The sequence below is a fragment of the Onychostruthus taczanowskii genome, unplaced genomic scaffold, assembly GCF_017590055.1.
Source record: "Onychostruthus taczanowskii isolate IOZ18803 unplaced genomic scaffold, ASM1759005v1 scaffold121, whole genome shotgun sequence".
Taxonomy (NCBI): Eukaryota; Metazoa; Chordata; class Aves; order Passeriformes; family Passeridae; genus Onychostruthus; species Onychostruthus taczanowskii.
In genome coordinates, this window is record NW_024498363.1 from 452749 (window position 1) to 471558 (window position 18810).

General features: G+C 45.5%; 1 protein-coding gene across 3 annotated transcripts; it reads right to left on the minus strand.

The window, feature by feature from the left end:
• Positions 1-1890: 1890 nt before the first annotated feature.
• On the minus strand, positions 1891-18368 carry CHRNB3 (cholinergic receptor nicotinic beta 3 subunit). Of its 3 annotated transcripts, XM_041395944.1 has the most exons (7): positions 18133-18368; positions 17030-17139; positions 11346-11497; positions 10257-10301; positions 5843-5952; positions 4736-5618; positions 1891-3418 (listed from the first exon to the last, which is right to left on the minus strand). In XM_041395944.1, the coding sequence occupies exons 1-7, from the start codon at positions 18171-18173 to the stop codon at positions 3284-3286; spliced, it is 1476 nt and encodes a 491-aa protein (XP_041251878.1). In that variant the 5' UTR covers positions 18174-18368; the 3' UTR covers positions 1891-3283. The 3 variants fall into 3 exon arrangements, with proteins under 3 accessions (XP_041251878.1, XP_041251880.1, XP_041251879.1); XM_041395946.1 differs by lacking the exon at positions 17030-17139; XM_041395945.1 differs by lacking the exons at positions 17030-17139; positions 18133-18368 and adding an exon at positions 14581-14637.
• Between the last annotated feature and the right edge of the window lie 442 nt (positions 18369-18810).

Below are 18810 nucleotides of genomic sequence, written 5' to 3' on the forward strand. Positions count from 1 at the left end.
TGCATTGCATTGGTCTCTTAAGCATGACAGCTACAACCCCACAGTGAATAATCTGACTTCAGCAAAATCCCTGATTTACAAAGTCATCTTCTGTCTCTTCTTAGTGCACTATTTACCCTTCCTTTCTCCAACTCAGTAACTTTTGGAGCAATATTTTGCAATTCTCAGCCGTGTTTGACACATTCACTACTGGGAGCCCAATGTACTGTTGCCAGCTTTGTGACAGTACTTGAGAGGGGAGATGGGGAATACAAGAGGCATCTCAGCATGTCACCTTGAAGAAGGCTGCAGTAGGTGTGTCCCTGCAAGAAGACATGGAAGAGCCCACACAAAAATGAGTTTTGCTTGCCCAACTCTTGTTGAAGGTTGGGGACCTTCTGAAAAATTAAATAACAAGAAAAGTTACAACTAGAGCTGGTGCCATCCCAGATGTTGACTTGGGTCACACATTGTGCACAGCCACAGAAAAGGTCTATTCTCACCCCATCAGCTCAAAAGTCACATCAGCAACATCCCTTATTAATATGCCTCAGTGATGAGTGTACCACTGGCAGCAAGAATTCTCCTCTCCTTGGGAGTGATGGCATCTATGAATTAACTTTAAAAGCACAGAAGCAATTAAACAGCTCAACATCTCTTTACATTCTCTTCCCAAGGGAGACCATTCTTCCAGTTTACCTCCACTAAAAGGCCCAGAAGAGTTTTTCATATTTATCTTTTGGTGAGTGGGTCATATATGTGAGTGCCAAAAGCAGTGCCAATGTCCCAGCAAACCAGTTCCCAGAAACTGAGGCAGCACAGGCTGAGACAATACTAAGGCAGAAGGTTACTGGTTTTTTGTTAAGACTTGTGATTTGCAATATTGTCATCCACAGGCCAAGTAGATAGAGCAGAAGGAAGGCCTCACTGCAGGACTGTCAGCCCAAATGTGCTCACTAGTTGTGTTTTTAGTGGCAGACCTATGTGGGGAACATGGTGAATGCTTTTGTGGGCCAGCAGCAAAGAGATTTAGAGAAGCTCAGGATCAGGGAGCACAAGGGAATGAGTAGTGAAACTACAGATGTAGCAGTACCAGATGCAATACTAGGAAGACTCAAGGCCACAAGCCATACCTGTGCAATTTTCATACATCTCCAACACATGAGCTCTGCTATGTTCACCAGCATAAGCCAGAAAAAGCAGCTTGGCATCAGACACAGACGTGTGAGACAGAGCCATGTATTGCCTGCGGGTGGGCAACCAAAGTGTTGCATGGTGGAGACAGGACCATCTGTCAGATGCACACCTGAGGAGAGGAGGCTGTCATCTGTCATGGCTAACGGGCAGCCTCCTGGACGCAGTGCTCATAGGGAATACCTATCAATAGTGGACTTGAAAAGACTGGAAACGCTGGAAAGAAGAGCTTCCTGGCTCTACAGCTATTTCACAGTACTGTCTAGGGGCACAAATGCACTTTATGCAAGAGGAAAGGAGCAACAGATAGAATGGTCAATGTGTATGAGTTTTATGGTTTAATGGTCAAGTTTTATGGTCAAGCAGTATCTTATGCTAAGAGATCTCTCTCTATATGCCAAACTAAATGAGTTTATTCCAGCAATATAATAACCATGTCTGAATGCTTCTTGCTCAAACTCACTGAGAAAGCTAAAAAGTAATAAGGACTTTCCAAGAACCTGAAAACCCCTCTGTTTGAATACATTTGGGACAAAACTTTTAAAATGGGCTACAGTCTAGATTTGTTGACAACAAACCAACAGCAAACCCCAGTGTATGGACACCCCAGGAATCATTTACTAAATACATCTTTATTAATAATATTATTAATAATAATATTAATAATAATTTCTACAATTGAACAGAAGTTTCTGCATTAACACAACATGACAGGATTACATTAACTCATGGAGGTCTGGTGTGCATGCACAATCCAAGCACAACACTTCTACGTATTTTTAACAGTTTCTAACCTCCATCTGTAGAGAGACAGGATCAAGGCTAGCTAAAACTTTAACACATATTTAGATTGTCAAAAATTGGATCTCCAAATCCTTTGCTAACCCTGAAAATATTTGCAAGGTCTGAATGGGATTTTCTAAAGCACCCCATGTTGGAAAACACTGCCCCAGCAAAAGTAGTGACAGCTTCATTCCTGTGTTGAAGAGTTTCACCTGGGTGTTTTCTGTCACATCTCACTTATTTAACACTTTTAAGAGCTGTTTCTAATCATGCAAAAGGATCCCATAATAAATTAATCAAAGGAATGAAATTCTGAATCGCCTAGGAAACATGGACAAGCCAACATCTAAAAATGTATCTTCCTGGTGACCAGCCCACCACATAGCTCTCAAGAGAAACCCTACTCCTGCAACAACCAAAACTTTCATCTGCCAAAAGAGACGTCTGCAGCTTCACTCCAGCTGAACATTTCAGAAGTATCACTGTCACCTTATGGAATAGCACAGCCACCTTCACTTAGGTGATCTTCCACTTGTGAACAAGCAGATGAAGGAATGTTAAATGTGGAGCATGGAGAAAAATCCTCATTTTGTCAGCCTTCTGGTATGCTACAGAGCAGCAAACAAAGTTGCAAATAATACTGCAAAGTGGGCAATACCTTGTAGCTTCCTGATGGCTGAGGTGAGAGATGAAGTGTGCATGCCATAAAGGCTGGTAGTGGGTGGGCAGTGCTAGGCTCCGCTGCTGTGGAGCTGATCCTACAGCAAGGTGAGGCTAAACAGTCAAGGTTTTGAGCACCCCATCTAAGAAGTATTTATATTTTTTCTGAGACACATGCTATGCAATTGCCAGTTCTGACACATGCATAAAGCAGTCTGTAGATACTTACAATGCTTTTTAATTGGAAACACAGATAAACCGAGTAGAGATTTGTGTTCCTACTGTAACTTCTTTTACAATGTAGCACTTTAACTGGCAGATCTGCCTTTTAAATATAATGATTCTGCAACACCTTCTATTTCCAATTTTAACTAATAATCTTGGCTTTTATAGTAATATAACCAAGCTAACAATAAAATAATGATAACTCAGTTGTGCAACCCCAGTTCACTTTAGGCCTTGGCTGTGCACCAAGCTCTTCTCTGATTTCAGCAAAATCTGTAACTGGTAGAGTTATTATTAAGATTGAAAACAATAATAAATGCCCACTGTCATCATCACTTTCCCTCATCCTTGCTGCTGCTTCCCCTGTTGTACAGCAGAGACCAAGCTACAAGGCACCACTGTCCTTCGGCAGTGTACTTGTATGTTATTGAGGGAGTGTTTTCTACAAAGTGTTGTTCAACCACATCCGTAATGCAGGGGTGAAGATGAGAACTGAACCTGTCACTGACACCACCAGAAATAACCACAGGAAGATCCGATCCAGGACTTGAGCTACAAACTTCCAGTCTTGTACAACCTGCGAAGGATAGAGGGAACATAAACATAAATAGTAACAAGCTTGGTACTGTGTTGATACTGCTACATACATTTCAGCTCCCCAAATCTGGTTTTAAAATTAGATGTTTGTAGTATGTGGTAGCCTAAAACTAACAGAGATCCCCTTTTCAGCACTCATAGCTGCAAATCACTCAAACCCGCAAAGCAATTCCATAGTTCTATGCACATGGTGATGAGACTTCCTCAGCCTGCACAAAAGCTTTTAGTTAAGTGCATATATGAAAATTTACAGACTTAGCTTTGAGGATGGCTTTCCAGTGAACTGGACTTCTTTTTACAGACCTGCATCTCCCTGTAAATGCCAGGATGAGGCTCTAACACAGCACTTTGACACAAGCATTGATTCCAGTACAAGCAGTTACATTTATTTGTGTTTGCTGAAGTGATTTGTTGACTCAGATTGGGTACACGCAGGAGGGGAATTTTGAATGGTGAGTGCTGGCACAACTATGCATACAGAAAAGTGCAATTTATTATGGTGATTCAAGGGACCTTTTTTTAAAAATTATTTCAGCTTCAAACAGGTATTAGTCATGGACAGTATGTGCTCACATACTACATTTGATTTACTGCAGTTTGATTTACTGCTCTTCTTTCTACTGTAGTCCTCTCTGCACAGTTTAAACAAAGCCCTAGCTCTTGCTAGCAGGATGCTAACAGAAGTCTTTCCAAATGCTGCCAGCTGCATTGCTCTACTGTACAACCCTTGCATGAGATTCATTGTTTGCAAACATGTAACTTGCTATTTTAAAAGCCAGGAGGTTCATTGAGAGGGGAAGGATAGCAGTAGGGAACTAATCTAAACACGTGTTACTGAAAATCTAGAATACCTTCACTCAAAATAGAGCAACTATGCAGTGCACAGTATGTGCTGGGAGGCCAGGACTGACACCTGGCAAATGCCATAGAGCTTGCCTGTAAGTGTAAAAGTTACATTTTTGAGCATATGAGTTTAGAGGCTTCCAGATTTGTGTGTATTCCAAACTTACACAGGACAAGGTTATTCAAATAAACCCAAACCAGGAATTCCTCCAGGAGAAGCTACTAGAGTCTCTTGCTTCTGTAAAGAGCAGGGACTCTCACAGAACAATACGCTTCTCCTTGAAGCTATGTGTTGTCTCAAAAAACATATTATTTATCAAGGTCTGAGGAAGAATATGTCTCACAGGAGAGCAGGAGGAAGAGGCAAAAGGAAAAGCATGCAGAAAAGGAAAGAGCTTGGAAGCCACTGCTGTCAAGGAAAGTGTGATTCCCTCCTTGCCCTCCCTTCACCTACCTGTCTGATGAAATGCTCCTTTTTAACATGCCTGGAAATGTACCGAATGGAGTCAGCTGCCTTTTCCAGAAAGGCAATAATAATTTTTTCTCCATCTTTCACTTGCTTGTATCTCTGCTTCCCCAGAAACTTTGATTTCGAGGTGGTTCCCTTTTCTTCAGTGTCTGAGAACGAGTAGCGATCTACATGGGCCTTCATGCAGAGCAGACGAGGCAACTTCTGGAGAAAGAGCCTTTTAACCCAGGGTGCCATGGGATGGTAAGTTGCTGAGGATCGGTGGTGGACATTGATAACAAACACAGTCACGATGATAGAGAGGGTCACAAAAATCATGATGAAGAGCAGATACTCACCGATCAGAGGGATGACTTTGGAAGAAGAAGGGATTATTTCCTCAATCACTAAAAGGAAAACAGTGAGGGAGACTAGAACTGAAGTTGACAAGGAAAGCTTTTCACCTTCATCTGAAGGCAGGTAAAACACCAGGACAGTTAGAAAAGACAATCCCAGGCAAGGGATTATTAAGAAAAGAGTGTAAAACAATGGGAGGCGCCTCAATACAAAGGAGTAAGTAACGAATGGGTAAGAGTACAGCCCATCCTTCCTGTTGCCTTTCATACCTTTGGCGTTTAAGATCTCCCACTCCCCATTATCAAAGAAGTCTTTCCTGTCTACATTTTCATCCACTAAAATCAAGTCCACCATATTGCCATCATATGTCCACGACCCAAACTTCATGGAGCAGTTCTGCCTGTCGAAGGGGAAGAAGGTCACATCCATTGTGCAGGAGCTCTTATAACTGGCCGGTGGTGTCCAGCTCACCACTCCATTGTACTTCACTATAGCTTTGGTCATCAGGGATCCCTCAAAACGTCCATCAGCACTGGGAGTTGGACAGGAAGAAACAGTACCAAGTTCAGGATTATGTTTGCCCCAGTCGTACCCCATTTGAGCTCTGCTTTCTATCGCTCACCTGGAGCACAAGGTGCACAACATTCACACTGCTTAAAGAAGCAGCCTTCTGACAGCACATACAAGCCTCACAGTAGCTGACGTGCCTTGCCCAAGCTCTGGCCCAAGCCCAGAGCAAAGAGCCACGCTACTCACTTTTCAAACAAAACTATGTCGGGAAGCCACAGAGACTCAGAGGGGACCCGGATAGCAGTGATCCCACCGTATTCATCTGGATTCCAGGACAGCTTGTGGTCGATCCATTCCTATAACAAAACAGCAGAATTCTGTTCCCATTCATAAGCAGCAGCCTCTTTCCTCACCCCCACATGTGCCTCAACAGCTGCATGCACAGCACAGCAGGCAGAACCAGCTGCAGAGAGGGTGCCCGACAGGCGTGGCTGGGAGGTAATTATCCCCACAAGCACTGCTCCTCCAGACACAGGTGAGACCCAGGAACCCATCCCTTTGAGGCTAGCAACCTCAAAGCCAGTACTTCTGGAAAGTACTTGACTCTCACTTCACTCACCATCCTGCACAGCCCATCTGAGAGTAGTCTAGAATGAAGGAGCCACTTCCCTTTAGTGCAGCAGCTTTCCTTCTCTCTGAGAAGCAACCCAAGCTGGTTTTGGCTGGCACAGACCCCATGGAAGACCCCATAGACACTAGGTGGTGTGGGTACTAGCACACAAATGAGTAGCGGTGGCCTAATTTAATTCTCAGTGAAGACTTAGCTTTTTCCAAGTAATTGGAATACAATACCTAATATCTGTACACTGTCCTTGAAAAAAAAAAAAAAAAGAAAAAAAAAAAAAAAGGAAATTTGTCTTTCATCAGAAAGACCTGGAGACTACTGATGTTATTGTAAAGTATTTGGTTACAAAAGCAGGGAGAATCCTCTCCATTTTCATCATGTTGAACTCTAGAATCATTTTTCTCTCCTTTTCTGGATTTTCAGACAGGGAGGTCATAACAAGTGGCTCCAAGAACCTGGAGATTACCACAGAAAGGCAATGGAAAATCAGCTCTCTGATCCTTGTTCATTATTAATGAGGATATTAATTTGTCCACAGAAATAGCAGCAATGTCCTGCAAGAGCTGTAGACTGTGGTCAATACCAAGAAGTGGAAGATGAACCAGTTTCCATTAGCTGCAGCACTAAGAGATCTCCAGGGATGCAGAGGTCTCAGCCTTCACTGGGTAATTTCCTCCACAACTTAAGGATGAACCAGAAAAGCAATATCGTCTATTAATTCTCCATATGGTTCCCTTCTTATTTCTTTGATTCAGCATGCTTTTTGCAGCTATACTAGAGACATTTGTTATTGTTCAGGTGTGGAAAGAGAGGAGGGGCCATTGCTGCTCATAGCTTCAGAATCAGGGACAGAGTACACCACTTTCAGCATTATCTTTTCTCTGAGGATGGGTGTCAAACAGATGTCTCCAGAAGCCTAGGCTGTTACGTGGTCACAGCCTCACCTATGTCCTGGACACTTCCTACAATAGTACAACGGGACTTAGGCTGGAAACACACATCATGCAAGGGGACAGTCAAGGCTGAGCAGCAACGAACACAGTCATCTTGTAGCCCCCTAACACAAGAGCAGCAAATACCCTGTGAGGCACTTGGAGATAGAATCATCCCTCTGGAGCTGAACTGGAGCAGCCCCTTGGCCTGGATTATTTGCTCCATCTGCAATACTCCTTGCTTTCCCCCTGCACTGCATTGATTTATCTTCCAGCTAAAGTGCTCTTTCATGTCTCCAAGGCAAATGGTTGTTTCTTCTTACTAGAGCAGAAAATAGGCTGTGTGCAGACTTGGAAGATGATTAGTTTAAAACAGCAATCTCCCTGTGGGCTATGCTGACACAAACCATAGCAGCAGATGCATAAGGCTTTTTCCCTCTCTTCTCCATTTTTTCCAAGCTGCTCCAGACACTGCAATTGCTCTCCCCTTCCTCCAGTTCTACCAAGTTTCCATTTCTGTGCTGTCATTGAAGAGTTTAACCCACCGCTAGTGGAACAAAAAACACTAGACTCAGATTCTTGGCCCTTGCTAGTAGACCTCATTGCTTGCCTGAATCCAGACACTTTCTCAGCAACCACTAAAGGCTCCTCTGAACCTTGTGTGTCAGCCTGCTTGTGTATCAAGTCCCACCATCTTGAGCACCAGGATGTTTGAGGTTAACAAAAAAAAAGGAAAAGAAAATGCTTGTGTTTAAGGTTTGCTTATCCAAGAAAAGTAAGACTCTTGCTGAGAAATTATGAAGGTAATCAGGAGCAATCAGCATGGATTCACTAAAAGTAAAACATGCTTGAGACCAACCTCATTGCCTTCTATGATGAAACAACTCCCTGGATGGACAAGGAGAGAGCACTGGATATTGTCTACCTTGATTACAGCAAGGCTTTCAATACTGTCTCTCTCTCAACATCCTTGTAGGCAAACTCAGGATGTTTGAACTGGATGAGTGAATAGTGAGGTGGATTGACACATGGCAGAATGGCAGATCTCAAAGAGCTTGTAAACAGTGCCACAGGGGCTGGTTGGAAGCCTGTCACTGGTGGTGTCCCACAAGGTTTCATACTGGAACCTAGGGAGGAACAACCCCAGCCACCAGCTCAGGCTGGGGGTGACCTGCTGGAAAGCAGCTCTGTGGAGAAGGACATGGAGATCCTGGTGGACAACAATCTGTCCATGAGCCAGCAGTGTGTCCTGGGAGCCAAGATGGCCAATGGAATCCTGGGATGCATTACGATGAGCATTGCCAGGAGTTCAAGGGAGGTGATCCTGTCCCTCTACTCAGCACATCTGGAAGCACATCTGGAGTTCTACTCAGCACATCCGGTGAGACACATCTGGAGTTCTGTGTCCAGTTCTGGGCTCCTCAGAACAAAGAAAACATGGATAAAGGAAGTCCAGCAAGAGGGTCACAAAGATGATGAGGGGACTGGATCATCCCTCTTACAAGGAAAAACTGAGGGAGCTGGGCCTACATGAACACACAACTTCCACAGCAGGACACCTGGGTCAGGCACAGGTACTTAGTGCTCAGCCGGAGCTCCTAAGGGCACTTATACTGTATGAAAACTACACCTTGTGCCTCATTTTCCACTCCCTTTGCATTACCTTCTTAATGTTCTCAGCTCATTAGATGGAGAAGTGGTATTAGAAATAGTAACAACTCCAGAAAGCCCAGTTCTGGGAAATCACAGTTCTGAGTTTCCCTGAGGAGCTGCCCTGGCTCAAATCTGAGGATTCCAAAGGCTTCCAGAGAAATCAGTGTGTCTACAGTGCACAGGGCTTGGACCTGCAGGTGAAGGTGGGTGCTACAGCCTGCAAAGAGAATGGGCTGGAAAGGGGAGAGGACAGACAAGGGCAGATGAGGGTCCTTTACAGAAGGATTCTGCTGTCTGCTGCAAGTGGGTACTCAAAATAAGGGAGCCAAGATGTGGCCTTATGCACAAAAAGGGCTCTACAATTGCAGCTAAAGGTGGGGAAACTGTAATACTGCAGATAATTCAGGGCAGGTTCCCAGCAGTTGTATTTGGATCAGAGAGAAATTTCTCCAGCAAAAGGGGAAAATTCTGTCTTCCCCACAGTGAGGGGAAGTCCCTCTTCAAGGGCGAGATCACCTTTACATGCAGTGTTCATATTGGTTTTAGGGGTCTTGCTCCAGCCAGAATCTCACACTCACTGCAGCAGTACAGTACCCAGACAAAAACAGACATATTTCTCATCCACCAGCCCAGCAACCCCCAAGAATGTTTCCTCATGACATGATTTCAAGCACGGCTTGTTTTTTATGTCCTCTGCCCAGGATCAGCTGACATCTTTACAGATACTCACAAGGCTGAGAGACTTAAAATAATTGTCACAAGGTCAATAAACTGGTGCAATGTAACCTAAACCAAAAACAGTGTTCTTCAGGAGTGAAGAAGAAAGGAGACCTAACAGTTCAATTTGTGCCTTTCCCTCATTTGTATAAATCACTGTCAGTTCCAGAAGCAATTATGATAGAGAGATCTGATTAATTTGCTACAGCTTTTAATGGGAAAAGGTCTGTGGTGTGTGTGTGTGTGTTTGTGTGTGTGTGTGTGTGTGTGTGTGTGTGTGTAACATACTGGCCTCTTTTTGTCTTTACATATGCTGAGGAATGAAGAAAAATGTCCGAGGCACCACTCTTGGCTCAGGCAAGAGAGACAGTACTTGTGTGACCTCTAAGTATGAGACAGGATAGTCCCTCAGGGCACATATAACATCCCAGGGATAGCCACTGCAGTACTAGCTGTGTCACTTCCCTGAAATAAATACTGGCTTGAGCACACAGCTGGGGTGCAGGTCAGGAGAAGAGGGTACCCTATGTCTTAAAAGGTGCCTTGCCTGCTTTTCTGTCTCCATACGTAGGCTGAAGTGAGAAGAGTGAGGTAAAAACTTGAGGTTAGGTATCTTGGTGCTGGCCACTCAGCATCATGAAATGGGATAGAAGGCAGAGTGGGCAACAAACTGAGATGGCTACTCAGCTCAGATCCCATAGGGCAAAGGGAGGTCTGATGTGGTCTAATTTACCTGTTTCAGCCACACGTTGGTTGTCATCAGCTGATTCTTCTCATCCTAGAGCGACACAAGGGAGAGAAGATTGCAATACCAAACCAGCCATTAGAAACAGACCCTGAGCCTGCTGAGTCCAACCCTGTGCCAAGAGGAGGAGATCCCTATGGTCCTGTTTCCATGGGCTTGGGTTCTTCAGTTACTGTTGAGGGAAACTGACTGACTTTCTAGGTGCTGTCTCTGCTATCAGTGGGAGCCTCTGAGGCTGGAAAACTGAGGTCCGGCATTTCACAGGAGCTCAAAGGAATCATATGCCAAAGACCCAGGATGCAGCCAGGGCTCAGCCAGCAAGTGGTATCAGGTCACACATGGTTGTAGGCTCATAGGATGGCTCATCTCCCCACACTGCTCAGCCTGTAGTGAGTTTGGGAAGATACAAATTGAAACATTATCCTAAATATGTAAATAAAGCAAAAAATTAGTGTCCTTTCCACAGCACAAGGGGACATTACCAGGGGCTGGGGGATATAAGGAGCACATTGTTATGTGGGTACCACTGGGCATTGTGAAAATTCCACCATACATTGCAGCGGAAAGAGAAGGGGAAATTTCCACAAGAGCAGAAACAGAGGATTATCTATGTTGCCTCTAGAGTTTTATCTTAGTGACCAGCTGGGTTAAGACTTGAACTATCTTTGGCATCAATGCAAGCTTGCTTGGAATGAATAATGTCCAACCAGCTCTTACTCTTCCTCAGCCCTGTAGCTGTCTTCTCATTAAATTGCAATATAGATGTCAAGGACTGTCTGGCATGGGTTGTTCAAAGCCTTATGGAAATTAGGCCATATTCCCTGAGAACAATAGGGAAAAAAGGACCTTCAGGTTTCCCTCAAAACAAATGAGTCCTACAGTCCATGCTGAGGGTGGAGGGGAGGCAGGGAGGAAAGAAGGTTGTATCACCAGCAGCATTTCATGCTCAGTGTTTCGCTGCCCAACCATCACTGTGCATTTCTTGTGTCAGGAGGTAAAAGCTAATTACATTACCAGTCCTCCCAGGTGGAGGCACAACTGCCTATAAAAGTGGTGTTTTACTAACACAACACTTACCACATCCACAAGCTGTGATATCTTCAACCCAAAAAGGACTTTGATGGTGTCATTGGAGTTTTCCACAGGGCGGACCCATTTCTGATAGCCTTCAAATAAGTGCTTGAGGAGCGCATCCTCATTTTCAGCAACTGAACTGAAGGCATTCACATCTGAAAGAGAGCAACACAGAGTGGAGGCATTGCCAGAAAGCAGACATGGAGAATGCCATGACCTAAAAAATGAGACAGAGCAATGATGTGAGGAAAATTCACCTCTAGGCAGATCTTGTCTTGAACAGCGAATTCTGCAGGAATTCAGATGCAGACTCTCAGCAGAACCAGGGCAAGTGAATGGAAAATAGCCCAAGCCAAATTCACATTAAAAAAAAAAATCATCAGACCAGAGAGTGATGACTTTGTACCAGGTTTATATTTTCTATGGACTTTTTGCCAAAGCAAAAAGAGCCCATTGGGCAGCAACAGGAGCTGGATATGCAGTCAGAGCTAGATCTGCCAGGCAAGCACAGAGACATCTTGGCCTTTACCTGCATGACTTGTGACTCCCACAATCACTGACACCATGCTCCCCCTTCCCCTTGCTACCATGATGGGGGATGGGCAGTTCAGACCCTCCATCCTTTCCCAAACATCAGCCCCACTCCCTGTGGTGTTGAGGTTCTGACATGACCTCCATTTCTTCCCTTGTGCACACACACAGCAACCAAGGGTGAGAAGGATTTTATCTCTCTTCAAAGCCACCACGGAGGAAAAAAGACTGGTCCCACACAACAGGGATCACAGTCAATATTGCTGTGTCAGCAGTCAAAAGGGACCTCACAGGACACTGTCCAGGGCCCAGCTTGTGCCTTGCCAGCCCCAGGGTGAGCAGAACATCTGTGTCTGGACTGCCAAGCGCTAGGTGCAGGAGAGGTCTGCAGGCCGAGGGGTGGTGCCAGGAACTGACAGTGGGAGAGCCCTGGAGGGCACCGTCAATATGCTCACACACTGCGTGCATCACGCAGAGTGTGCACGATCAGAGTTAAGGCAGCCCCCAGCAGGGTCCCTGTGCCACATGGAGAGAAAGGGCATTCAAATCAGCCGGTTTTGAAAACTGGAGGCAGAGAGTCATGCTCTGCCTCTACATGGAGGAAAGGGTGTGACCATGGACCACTATCTCTGCCCATGTCCCCTTCCCCAGCAGCTGCTACCCATCTCCTGAGCATGACAGGCTGTGCAGCCTCCTCCACCTCAGTTAGGGTCTGTCAGAGGCTGCAGACAGGGCTAGACCTCACAGCAAGAAACACAGCTGAAGAATTGCCCAAAGAAAAAACCTGATCTCATAACAGAGCTTTCCATGGGACAAAAATCATTCTTTAATGCTCTCTGGGTCCTCTCAGGATAGCACAAGGTCCAAGCAACACTGTCATCCCCCACTTCCAGCCACAGCAAGATACCGTTCCTCTTTGAGGAGCTATTAAGTCTGAAACCTAGTGTTTGCACTCACAGGATAACAACTTTACTGTCAGATGCTCTAGCACAAGCTGTGTTTTTCCTCTGTATCTGCAATACAGGTGTGGTGGGGTTACCAAGCCCTGGGCAGGTAGAGACTGGCTGATCAGAGGGACCTTTCACATTCATTTCTACCTGCTGCATCCCTGAGCCAGGAATGGCTCAAGCTGTCAGCACAGTTTATAGCAGTCCTCTATAGGGCCACACTCTGTCTTGTCACTTACAAGCCCTTGAGGTCTGCTATTTCCACAAATGCCCCTTCTGCTTGTTGCAGGGTTTACTCTCATGCCAGACCCTAGCTCCACCACAGCAGTGTCTGCAATCTGTCCTAGGAAACTAGACTGGTTGCCCAAACACAGCAGACGGGTATTGCATCTGCAGCCAAAGGAAGACAAAGAACACACTTCTCCCCACTAACTACCCACAACCTCACAGGTCCAATCCCTTGACTATAAGAGACTTTGCAGAGACTCCATCTCCTAGACATTTCGCTTTCCCTTTAGGAGATTCATAGGGGTGTATGGTTGTTAAAAACAAGAAATTTAACAGAAAAGCAATTTAATAGAAAAATCCATAACCCCAAAACATGCACGATCAAAACCAGCTCCATCTTACTGACAGAATACATTGCTCTGAGATTTATTTGAGCAATTTTATTATTGCTCTAACATTTATTTGAGTATGACATCCTGCACACATATATGCAGCCACACACCCTCTGTGTCCGTGGGTGTGTATGACCTCCCTCAAAAGAAAATGGTGCCATTTCACAGCCCACATCTCACATAAAGTTCCGGTACCTAATGCTGCAAGTGGGTATAGAAGACAGGTGGTAAAGCTGGGCTTGGGGCTGGATATGTTGAATCTCAACTGCTGAGGAAGCCACAAAAAAAGTGAAAAAGAGGAGTCTCACAAAGAAGAAAATCAGAAGGAAGAAGACTGCTGCCTCTGTGAGACAGCCTCAGTACTTGCACAAAGACAGTTTAAAAGCAGAAGTTATTGATGAGAAATAAGAAATATCATGTGGGAAAATAGCCTAACAGTTCCTTTGACCCAGCCCCACTTTATTATTAAACTAGATAAAGCCATGGAGAAATTATTGAACAAAGTAGCACTGCCTTTGAAAAAAAAAAAAAAGGAGAAGCAGCCATAGGACAGATACATCCCTGAATCTACCATATGATGCACTGAGAGGCAAAAACTGGGGAGCTCCCTGGCAGGCTAACATGTATTCGAGTACTCAAGCACTGTCTGCCATCTCCCCCACTCCCCCCGGTTCCTGTCTCTCTCTGTGATATGTCTAAGTAGCAGCTCCCCATGGGTGCAGGACAGGAGTTCTGGGGCAGAAAGTCTGCTAAACAAATGTGCAAAACACCCCAATAAGCACAGACGAGACACTTAGCCTTTTATCAGTTTGCCTGAAAAACTTCAGTTTTTCTCTTGGTGACAGAAATTCTCCCTTAATTCCCTTTAGCAGCCAAAATTCGAGCTTAGGATTTTTTGTTAATTTCTAGGCAGCAATTACCCCACCACCAGTTATTAAAACCTAGATGTCAAACTGACCGTGGTTGCAATACAAAGGCAGCAACTGATACAACCCTCTTCTGCTACTCACACAGTGTTCAGAGGATGACCAAGGGAAGTCAGCATTCACCATATCTGAGAAAGCAGCAGCTAACCGGCCAACAGAAAAAAAAACTTGAACACCTGCAGCTCAGCTTGGAAGAAGAAGAAATCACACCTACCCGAGTGGCTCAGACACAGCGCAATGAGCACTAGGCAAAGCATGGGCACCACCGCGGCTTTTCCTTTAAATCTGATCTTCTGTCTTCATTAGCAAATCGGTCTCATCTTTGCAGCGGACTAAAACCATCTAGTTAAAAATCGAAGCAGACAGTTGAGTCTGCAAAGCAAGGCAGCACCTTTCTAGCCTTATCTTGCCCTCATTATGACGCTTGGTAAATCACACTTCATTGATTTTCAGTCAGCTGTCACATCCCGTAAGCCTTAAACAGGGCTCTGGGTCCTAAACTCTGACTGATCTCTTTGTGGCAGTATTAACATGGCTATAAGCGCTGCAGTCTAGGAGTATGCAAGAAAAGTCTTTTAAGAGGAAAAAGTCTTTTAAGGAGGAAAAATATCTTTTACGCTACTGCTGATTAGAGCTGGGGAAAAAAAAAAAACAGGCTGCAGTTCAGAACCAAAGATAAATCAGATGCCTTAAAGATTATCTGTTTGTTCCAGCTGTATCAGTTGTAGAGGCAGACTCCCTACAGACTTAATTTGGCTTATTCCATGCTACACTTGCTGTTCTGAAGCTATAAAATGGATTTGGGGGGCAAAAAAACTCACGTAACAAGTAAGTGAGAAAATGATGCTGATTTCTAAATTTATATCTCATACACAAAACATCACAGGCAGCAGCACGCACGTCCTCACACAGCTTAACAGAGTATGTTGCCCCAGGGTGTTGTTAGCAATGGGAGTGAGGATTATTTAGCCAGCTTCTCTGTAGTCAGACCTCTGTCAGTTCTCCCCAGTGACACCACATAGAAGGCTCCATTCAGAAATCACCAGAAATTGGTGGTAATCACCAGAAATTGCTGATAATCAAAAGGGAGGCATGTTCCTCTTTTCCCATCCCCCTGACACTGCTCTGCTGAAGGATTATCAGGATCTTCTCTGTTTCTTCTCAAATGAGAGTTACTTTGGCATATTGCTGGAAAGAGGAGTTTTCTCCTGAACTCCTCAAGTTTAAGGAAGAGGCATGCAAAATTCTTTTAGCTTGTCCCCAAACCCAAAAACTCTTCCTGCTTTGATTATTTCTTTCTGGCTATTAAATTGCTTGCTGACTTTTATATGGGAAGCCTGGGGTTTTTTTCCAGCAACACTGGGTATGCTTCTTGCAGTGGCCCAGATTTTGGTACAGTCACAGGTTTTGTGATTCAGATTTGCCTTATCTAAGGTCTTCACGGAAGATTGATAACTGGCAGCAGTAATTTTACCAGATTATTCATCTTGCTGTAAGGAAAAAGTTGCTATGTAAGTGTGGTTCAAAGTCACATTGCTTCTGCAAGTGACATTCTTGTAGTATCCCATCAACTTATTCATGCTTCTGTGGCCTTGCAGCCTACTGCATCCCCAGCTCTCAGGCAGGCCACCGGCAGCAACTCAGAGAGTTTGCCTTTTCCACTGCTGTACTACACACAAGAAATCTGCACGGGTTCTTCCTAACTCCTCAGTTCTGCCTGAAATATGAAATATAAAGTATGGTTGTGTTACCATTGCCCCTACCCACTGCCTTAGACTGTGACAAGAGATAAGGACCAGGTTTGCCTGATCATTGGCTTCCAGAGTTACCAGACAGCCAGAGGAGAGTATTAGAGACAGAAATTCTGTTTGCCTGTTGTTTTCTGTTCACATGTCTTTATGTAGCTGTGCACCCCAACATTTTGGAAAGGAAGGTATGCATGAATACTCCATTTTGCCAGATGGGCCATGAAGCAAGAGGTGCATCCACTCTGAGATAGCAAATTAATTCTTGGGCAGAACTCTGCTTGTGGCAGTACCTGAGTAGCTATTCTCTGTTGAAAAAATGTCTTTGCTTTTCCACAGTTTTCATGGGATTTGTAACTAATATGAGTCTGCAATTCCAGGCTGCAAAGAGCCAGGTACTGCCTAGACACAAGCAACACTGGAGCTGGGCCTCACCCTTTAGACAGCAAAAATCCCAGGAAAAAGAGAAATCTACCTAGAGGCACAAATCCATCCACTTGAGCACACATGGTTAATAGCAGCAGCAACTGAAAAGTCAAGGTTATGACAGACAGTCCTAAGCCATGTTACCTGAATGCACCATGCATGGAAAAACACAGATCCCAGGGGAAGGCGACAGTGCTGGCTGGCAATCAGAGGGTGGGAAACCTGGACTAAAGTGAGAAGGATGGTGAAGAGGAAGGACATAGATGGGAGGTGCTCTGAACCAGAACTGTGAGGTTTTGTTTCAAAATCCCAGAGCCAAAGTAGAGTTTGCTGCACCCCTAGGTATGTCAGCTCCAGGAAGGAGAAAAGAGAGATAAGGCAGCACTACGGAACAAGAGACACTTTTCAGGTAGATATGTCTTCTCCCTCCCAAACCCATCTCAGCTTCCCTGGTCCCTGTAGGTGACATGCCAGAAGCCAAGGAAAGCCCACCTGGAATGCCAGGACTTGTGATGACCAGGCTCCCTGGAGCTCCCAAGGAAGGACTGAATCCATCTTGTACCATCTGGCATGACACAGGAAGCCAGCAGATGAACACCTGCCTGTAGGAGATGAGGGACAATTTCTGGAGCAAAAATAGGGTCGGAAAGGGCAGAACTCCTGGAATCTCATCTTTGCCCTGACACTTCTCAGGTTCTTTCTGATCTGCCAGCAGCAGACACCTCTCCACACCCAGCAGCTTCTCAAAACGTGTGTTTTCACGGAGCAAGAACAGAGCTGGTTTTAGCTAGCTCACCGGTTATTTTTCCACCACCAGACATTTCCATGTGCCAGATGGAACAGTTTGGAGACAAAAGTCCACCTGTCCACACATCCTGTCCGCTCTCTTCCAGCTTCCTGTCCCCCCGAAAACCCTTCTCCTTTCTTTTGGCTTGCTTACCGGCCCCACCAAGCAAACCCCATTCAGTCTCTGCCTTCTGCCCTGTTCCCCTCTAATCCATCCCTCCTCCTCTATCGCCAGCTGGGGGCTATGTACAAATCACGAACAGGACGGGACTGCTAGGAACGTGCCTTGAGCCATTTTATTTTCCAGCATCAGTCTCATTACATTGTTATGACAACGGGAAGATGCCAGCAGCTCACATCCCAGGCAGCAGACCAATAACTTAATGTTACAACTTACTTTGTCAGTTGTTTGACCAATCACACAAAACAAAAGCATATTGACAGTAGTTCCATCCAACCACTATAAGCACACGTCCCTTCAGTTAAAACAATGCTTGCTTATTTCAAATACAATACCTGCTTATAAGCTTTAAGGTACAATGCACAGAGCTCCATTATTAAGCTTAGAACTTCCTAATATCTCGCTAGATATACTTTTCTGCAGTTTAGGGAGTTATTCTAGGCAAGCGTTAATACACAGACCATTGTTCCATTTGTCCTTACTTTTCTACTTTTTACATAATTTTTCTGCTGACTTATTTTATGGCTACTGCTTAGCTCTAATCACAGTTCTGCTGTCTCTGAGGCCTGCCTTTCAAAGCTTTCCCAAAACCCTCTGATTTTATGGATCCCCACACTCCTCAACACACCTTTTTCCAACAGAAGCTGCACCACATCCCACCGCCCTCATCTCTACCGCAGTTCCTCAGCACAGTCGCCACCTTCCTCCTCCAGCTTCCCCTCCGCCTCTTCCCCCCTGGCTGAGGCCGAGCGGAGGTGCCGTGCCCCGCTCCGAGCCGCTCCGCAGCGCCGTGGCCGCTGTCCCAGCTCCCCGCCGTGGCAGGCCGCGGGCAGCGCAGGCCGCACCGCAGGGCCCGGCTGCTTCCACGACTCCCGCCCTTCCGAGGGAATGCACGCGGCTGCTGCGGCATTACACGCTGCGGGAGCTCTGTTTGGGAGACCCGGGTAACGTGAAGTGCTAGGAACTCATGGCTGAAAATGTATGCGTTCGTCTTTGTGTCAGCCAAGGAGCGCGCACCGCCCAGCGCAGCGGGCTCAGGGAGGAGCAGAGCAGGCTGCAGGGGGCCCTTGAGGAGCCTGCCTGAACTGAACTCGGAAAAGTTGCACCAGGCAGTTGTCTCGGCAGTGATCAGGCTCTGCACGCACAGGGACAAGGTTTTGCAGAACAAGAGTCGTTTCAGTCCTTCGTTTCCTTGGCACCTTCCTACCATGAGGAAAGGCCTCCCTGCCCTCCTTCCCATTTGTACCACATCCATGTGAATGCAGCTCAAGTCTCCGAGTCCCTGTGCCTTCTGACACTGCAGAGT

Excerpts from the sequence above, each read along its gene's own strand:
- CHRNB3 (XM_041395944.1), bottom strand. The coding sequence starts at position 18,173 with ATGAGGGCGGTGGGATGTGGTGCAGCTTCTGTTGGAAAAAG. Across the intron at positions 11,498-17,029 it reads CACAAGTCCTGGCATTCCAG|ATGTGAATGCCTTCAGTTCA; the intron begins GTGGGCTTTCCT and ends GCTCTCTTTCAG. Across the intron at positions 5,953-10,256 it reads CCAACGTGTGGCTGAAACAG|GAATGGATCGACCACAAGCT; the intron begins GTAAATTAGACC and ends GTTTTGTTATAG.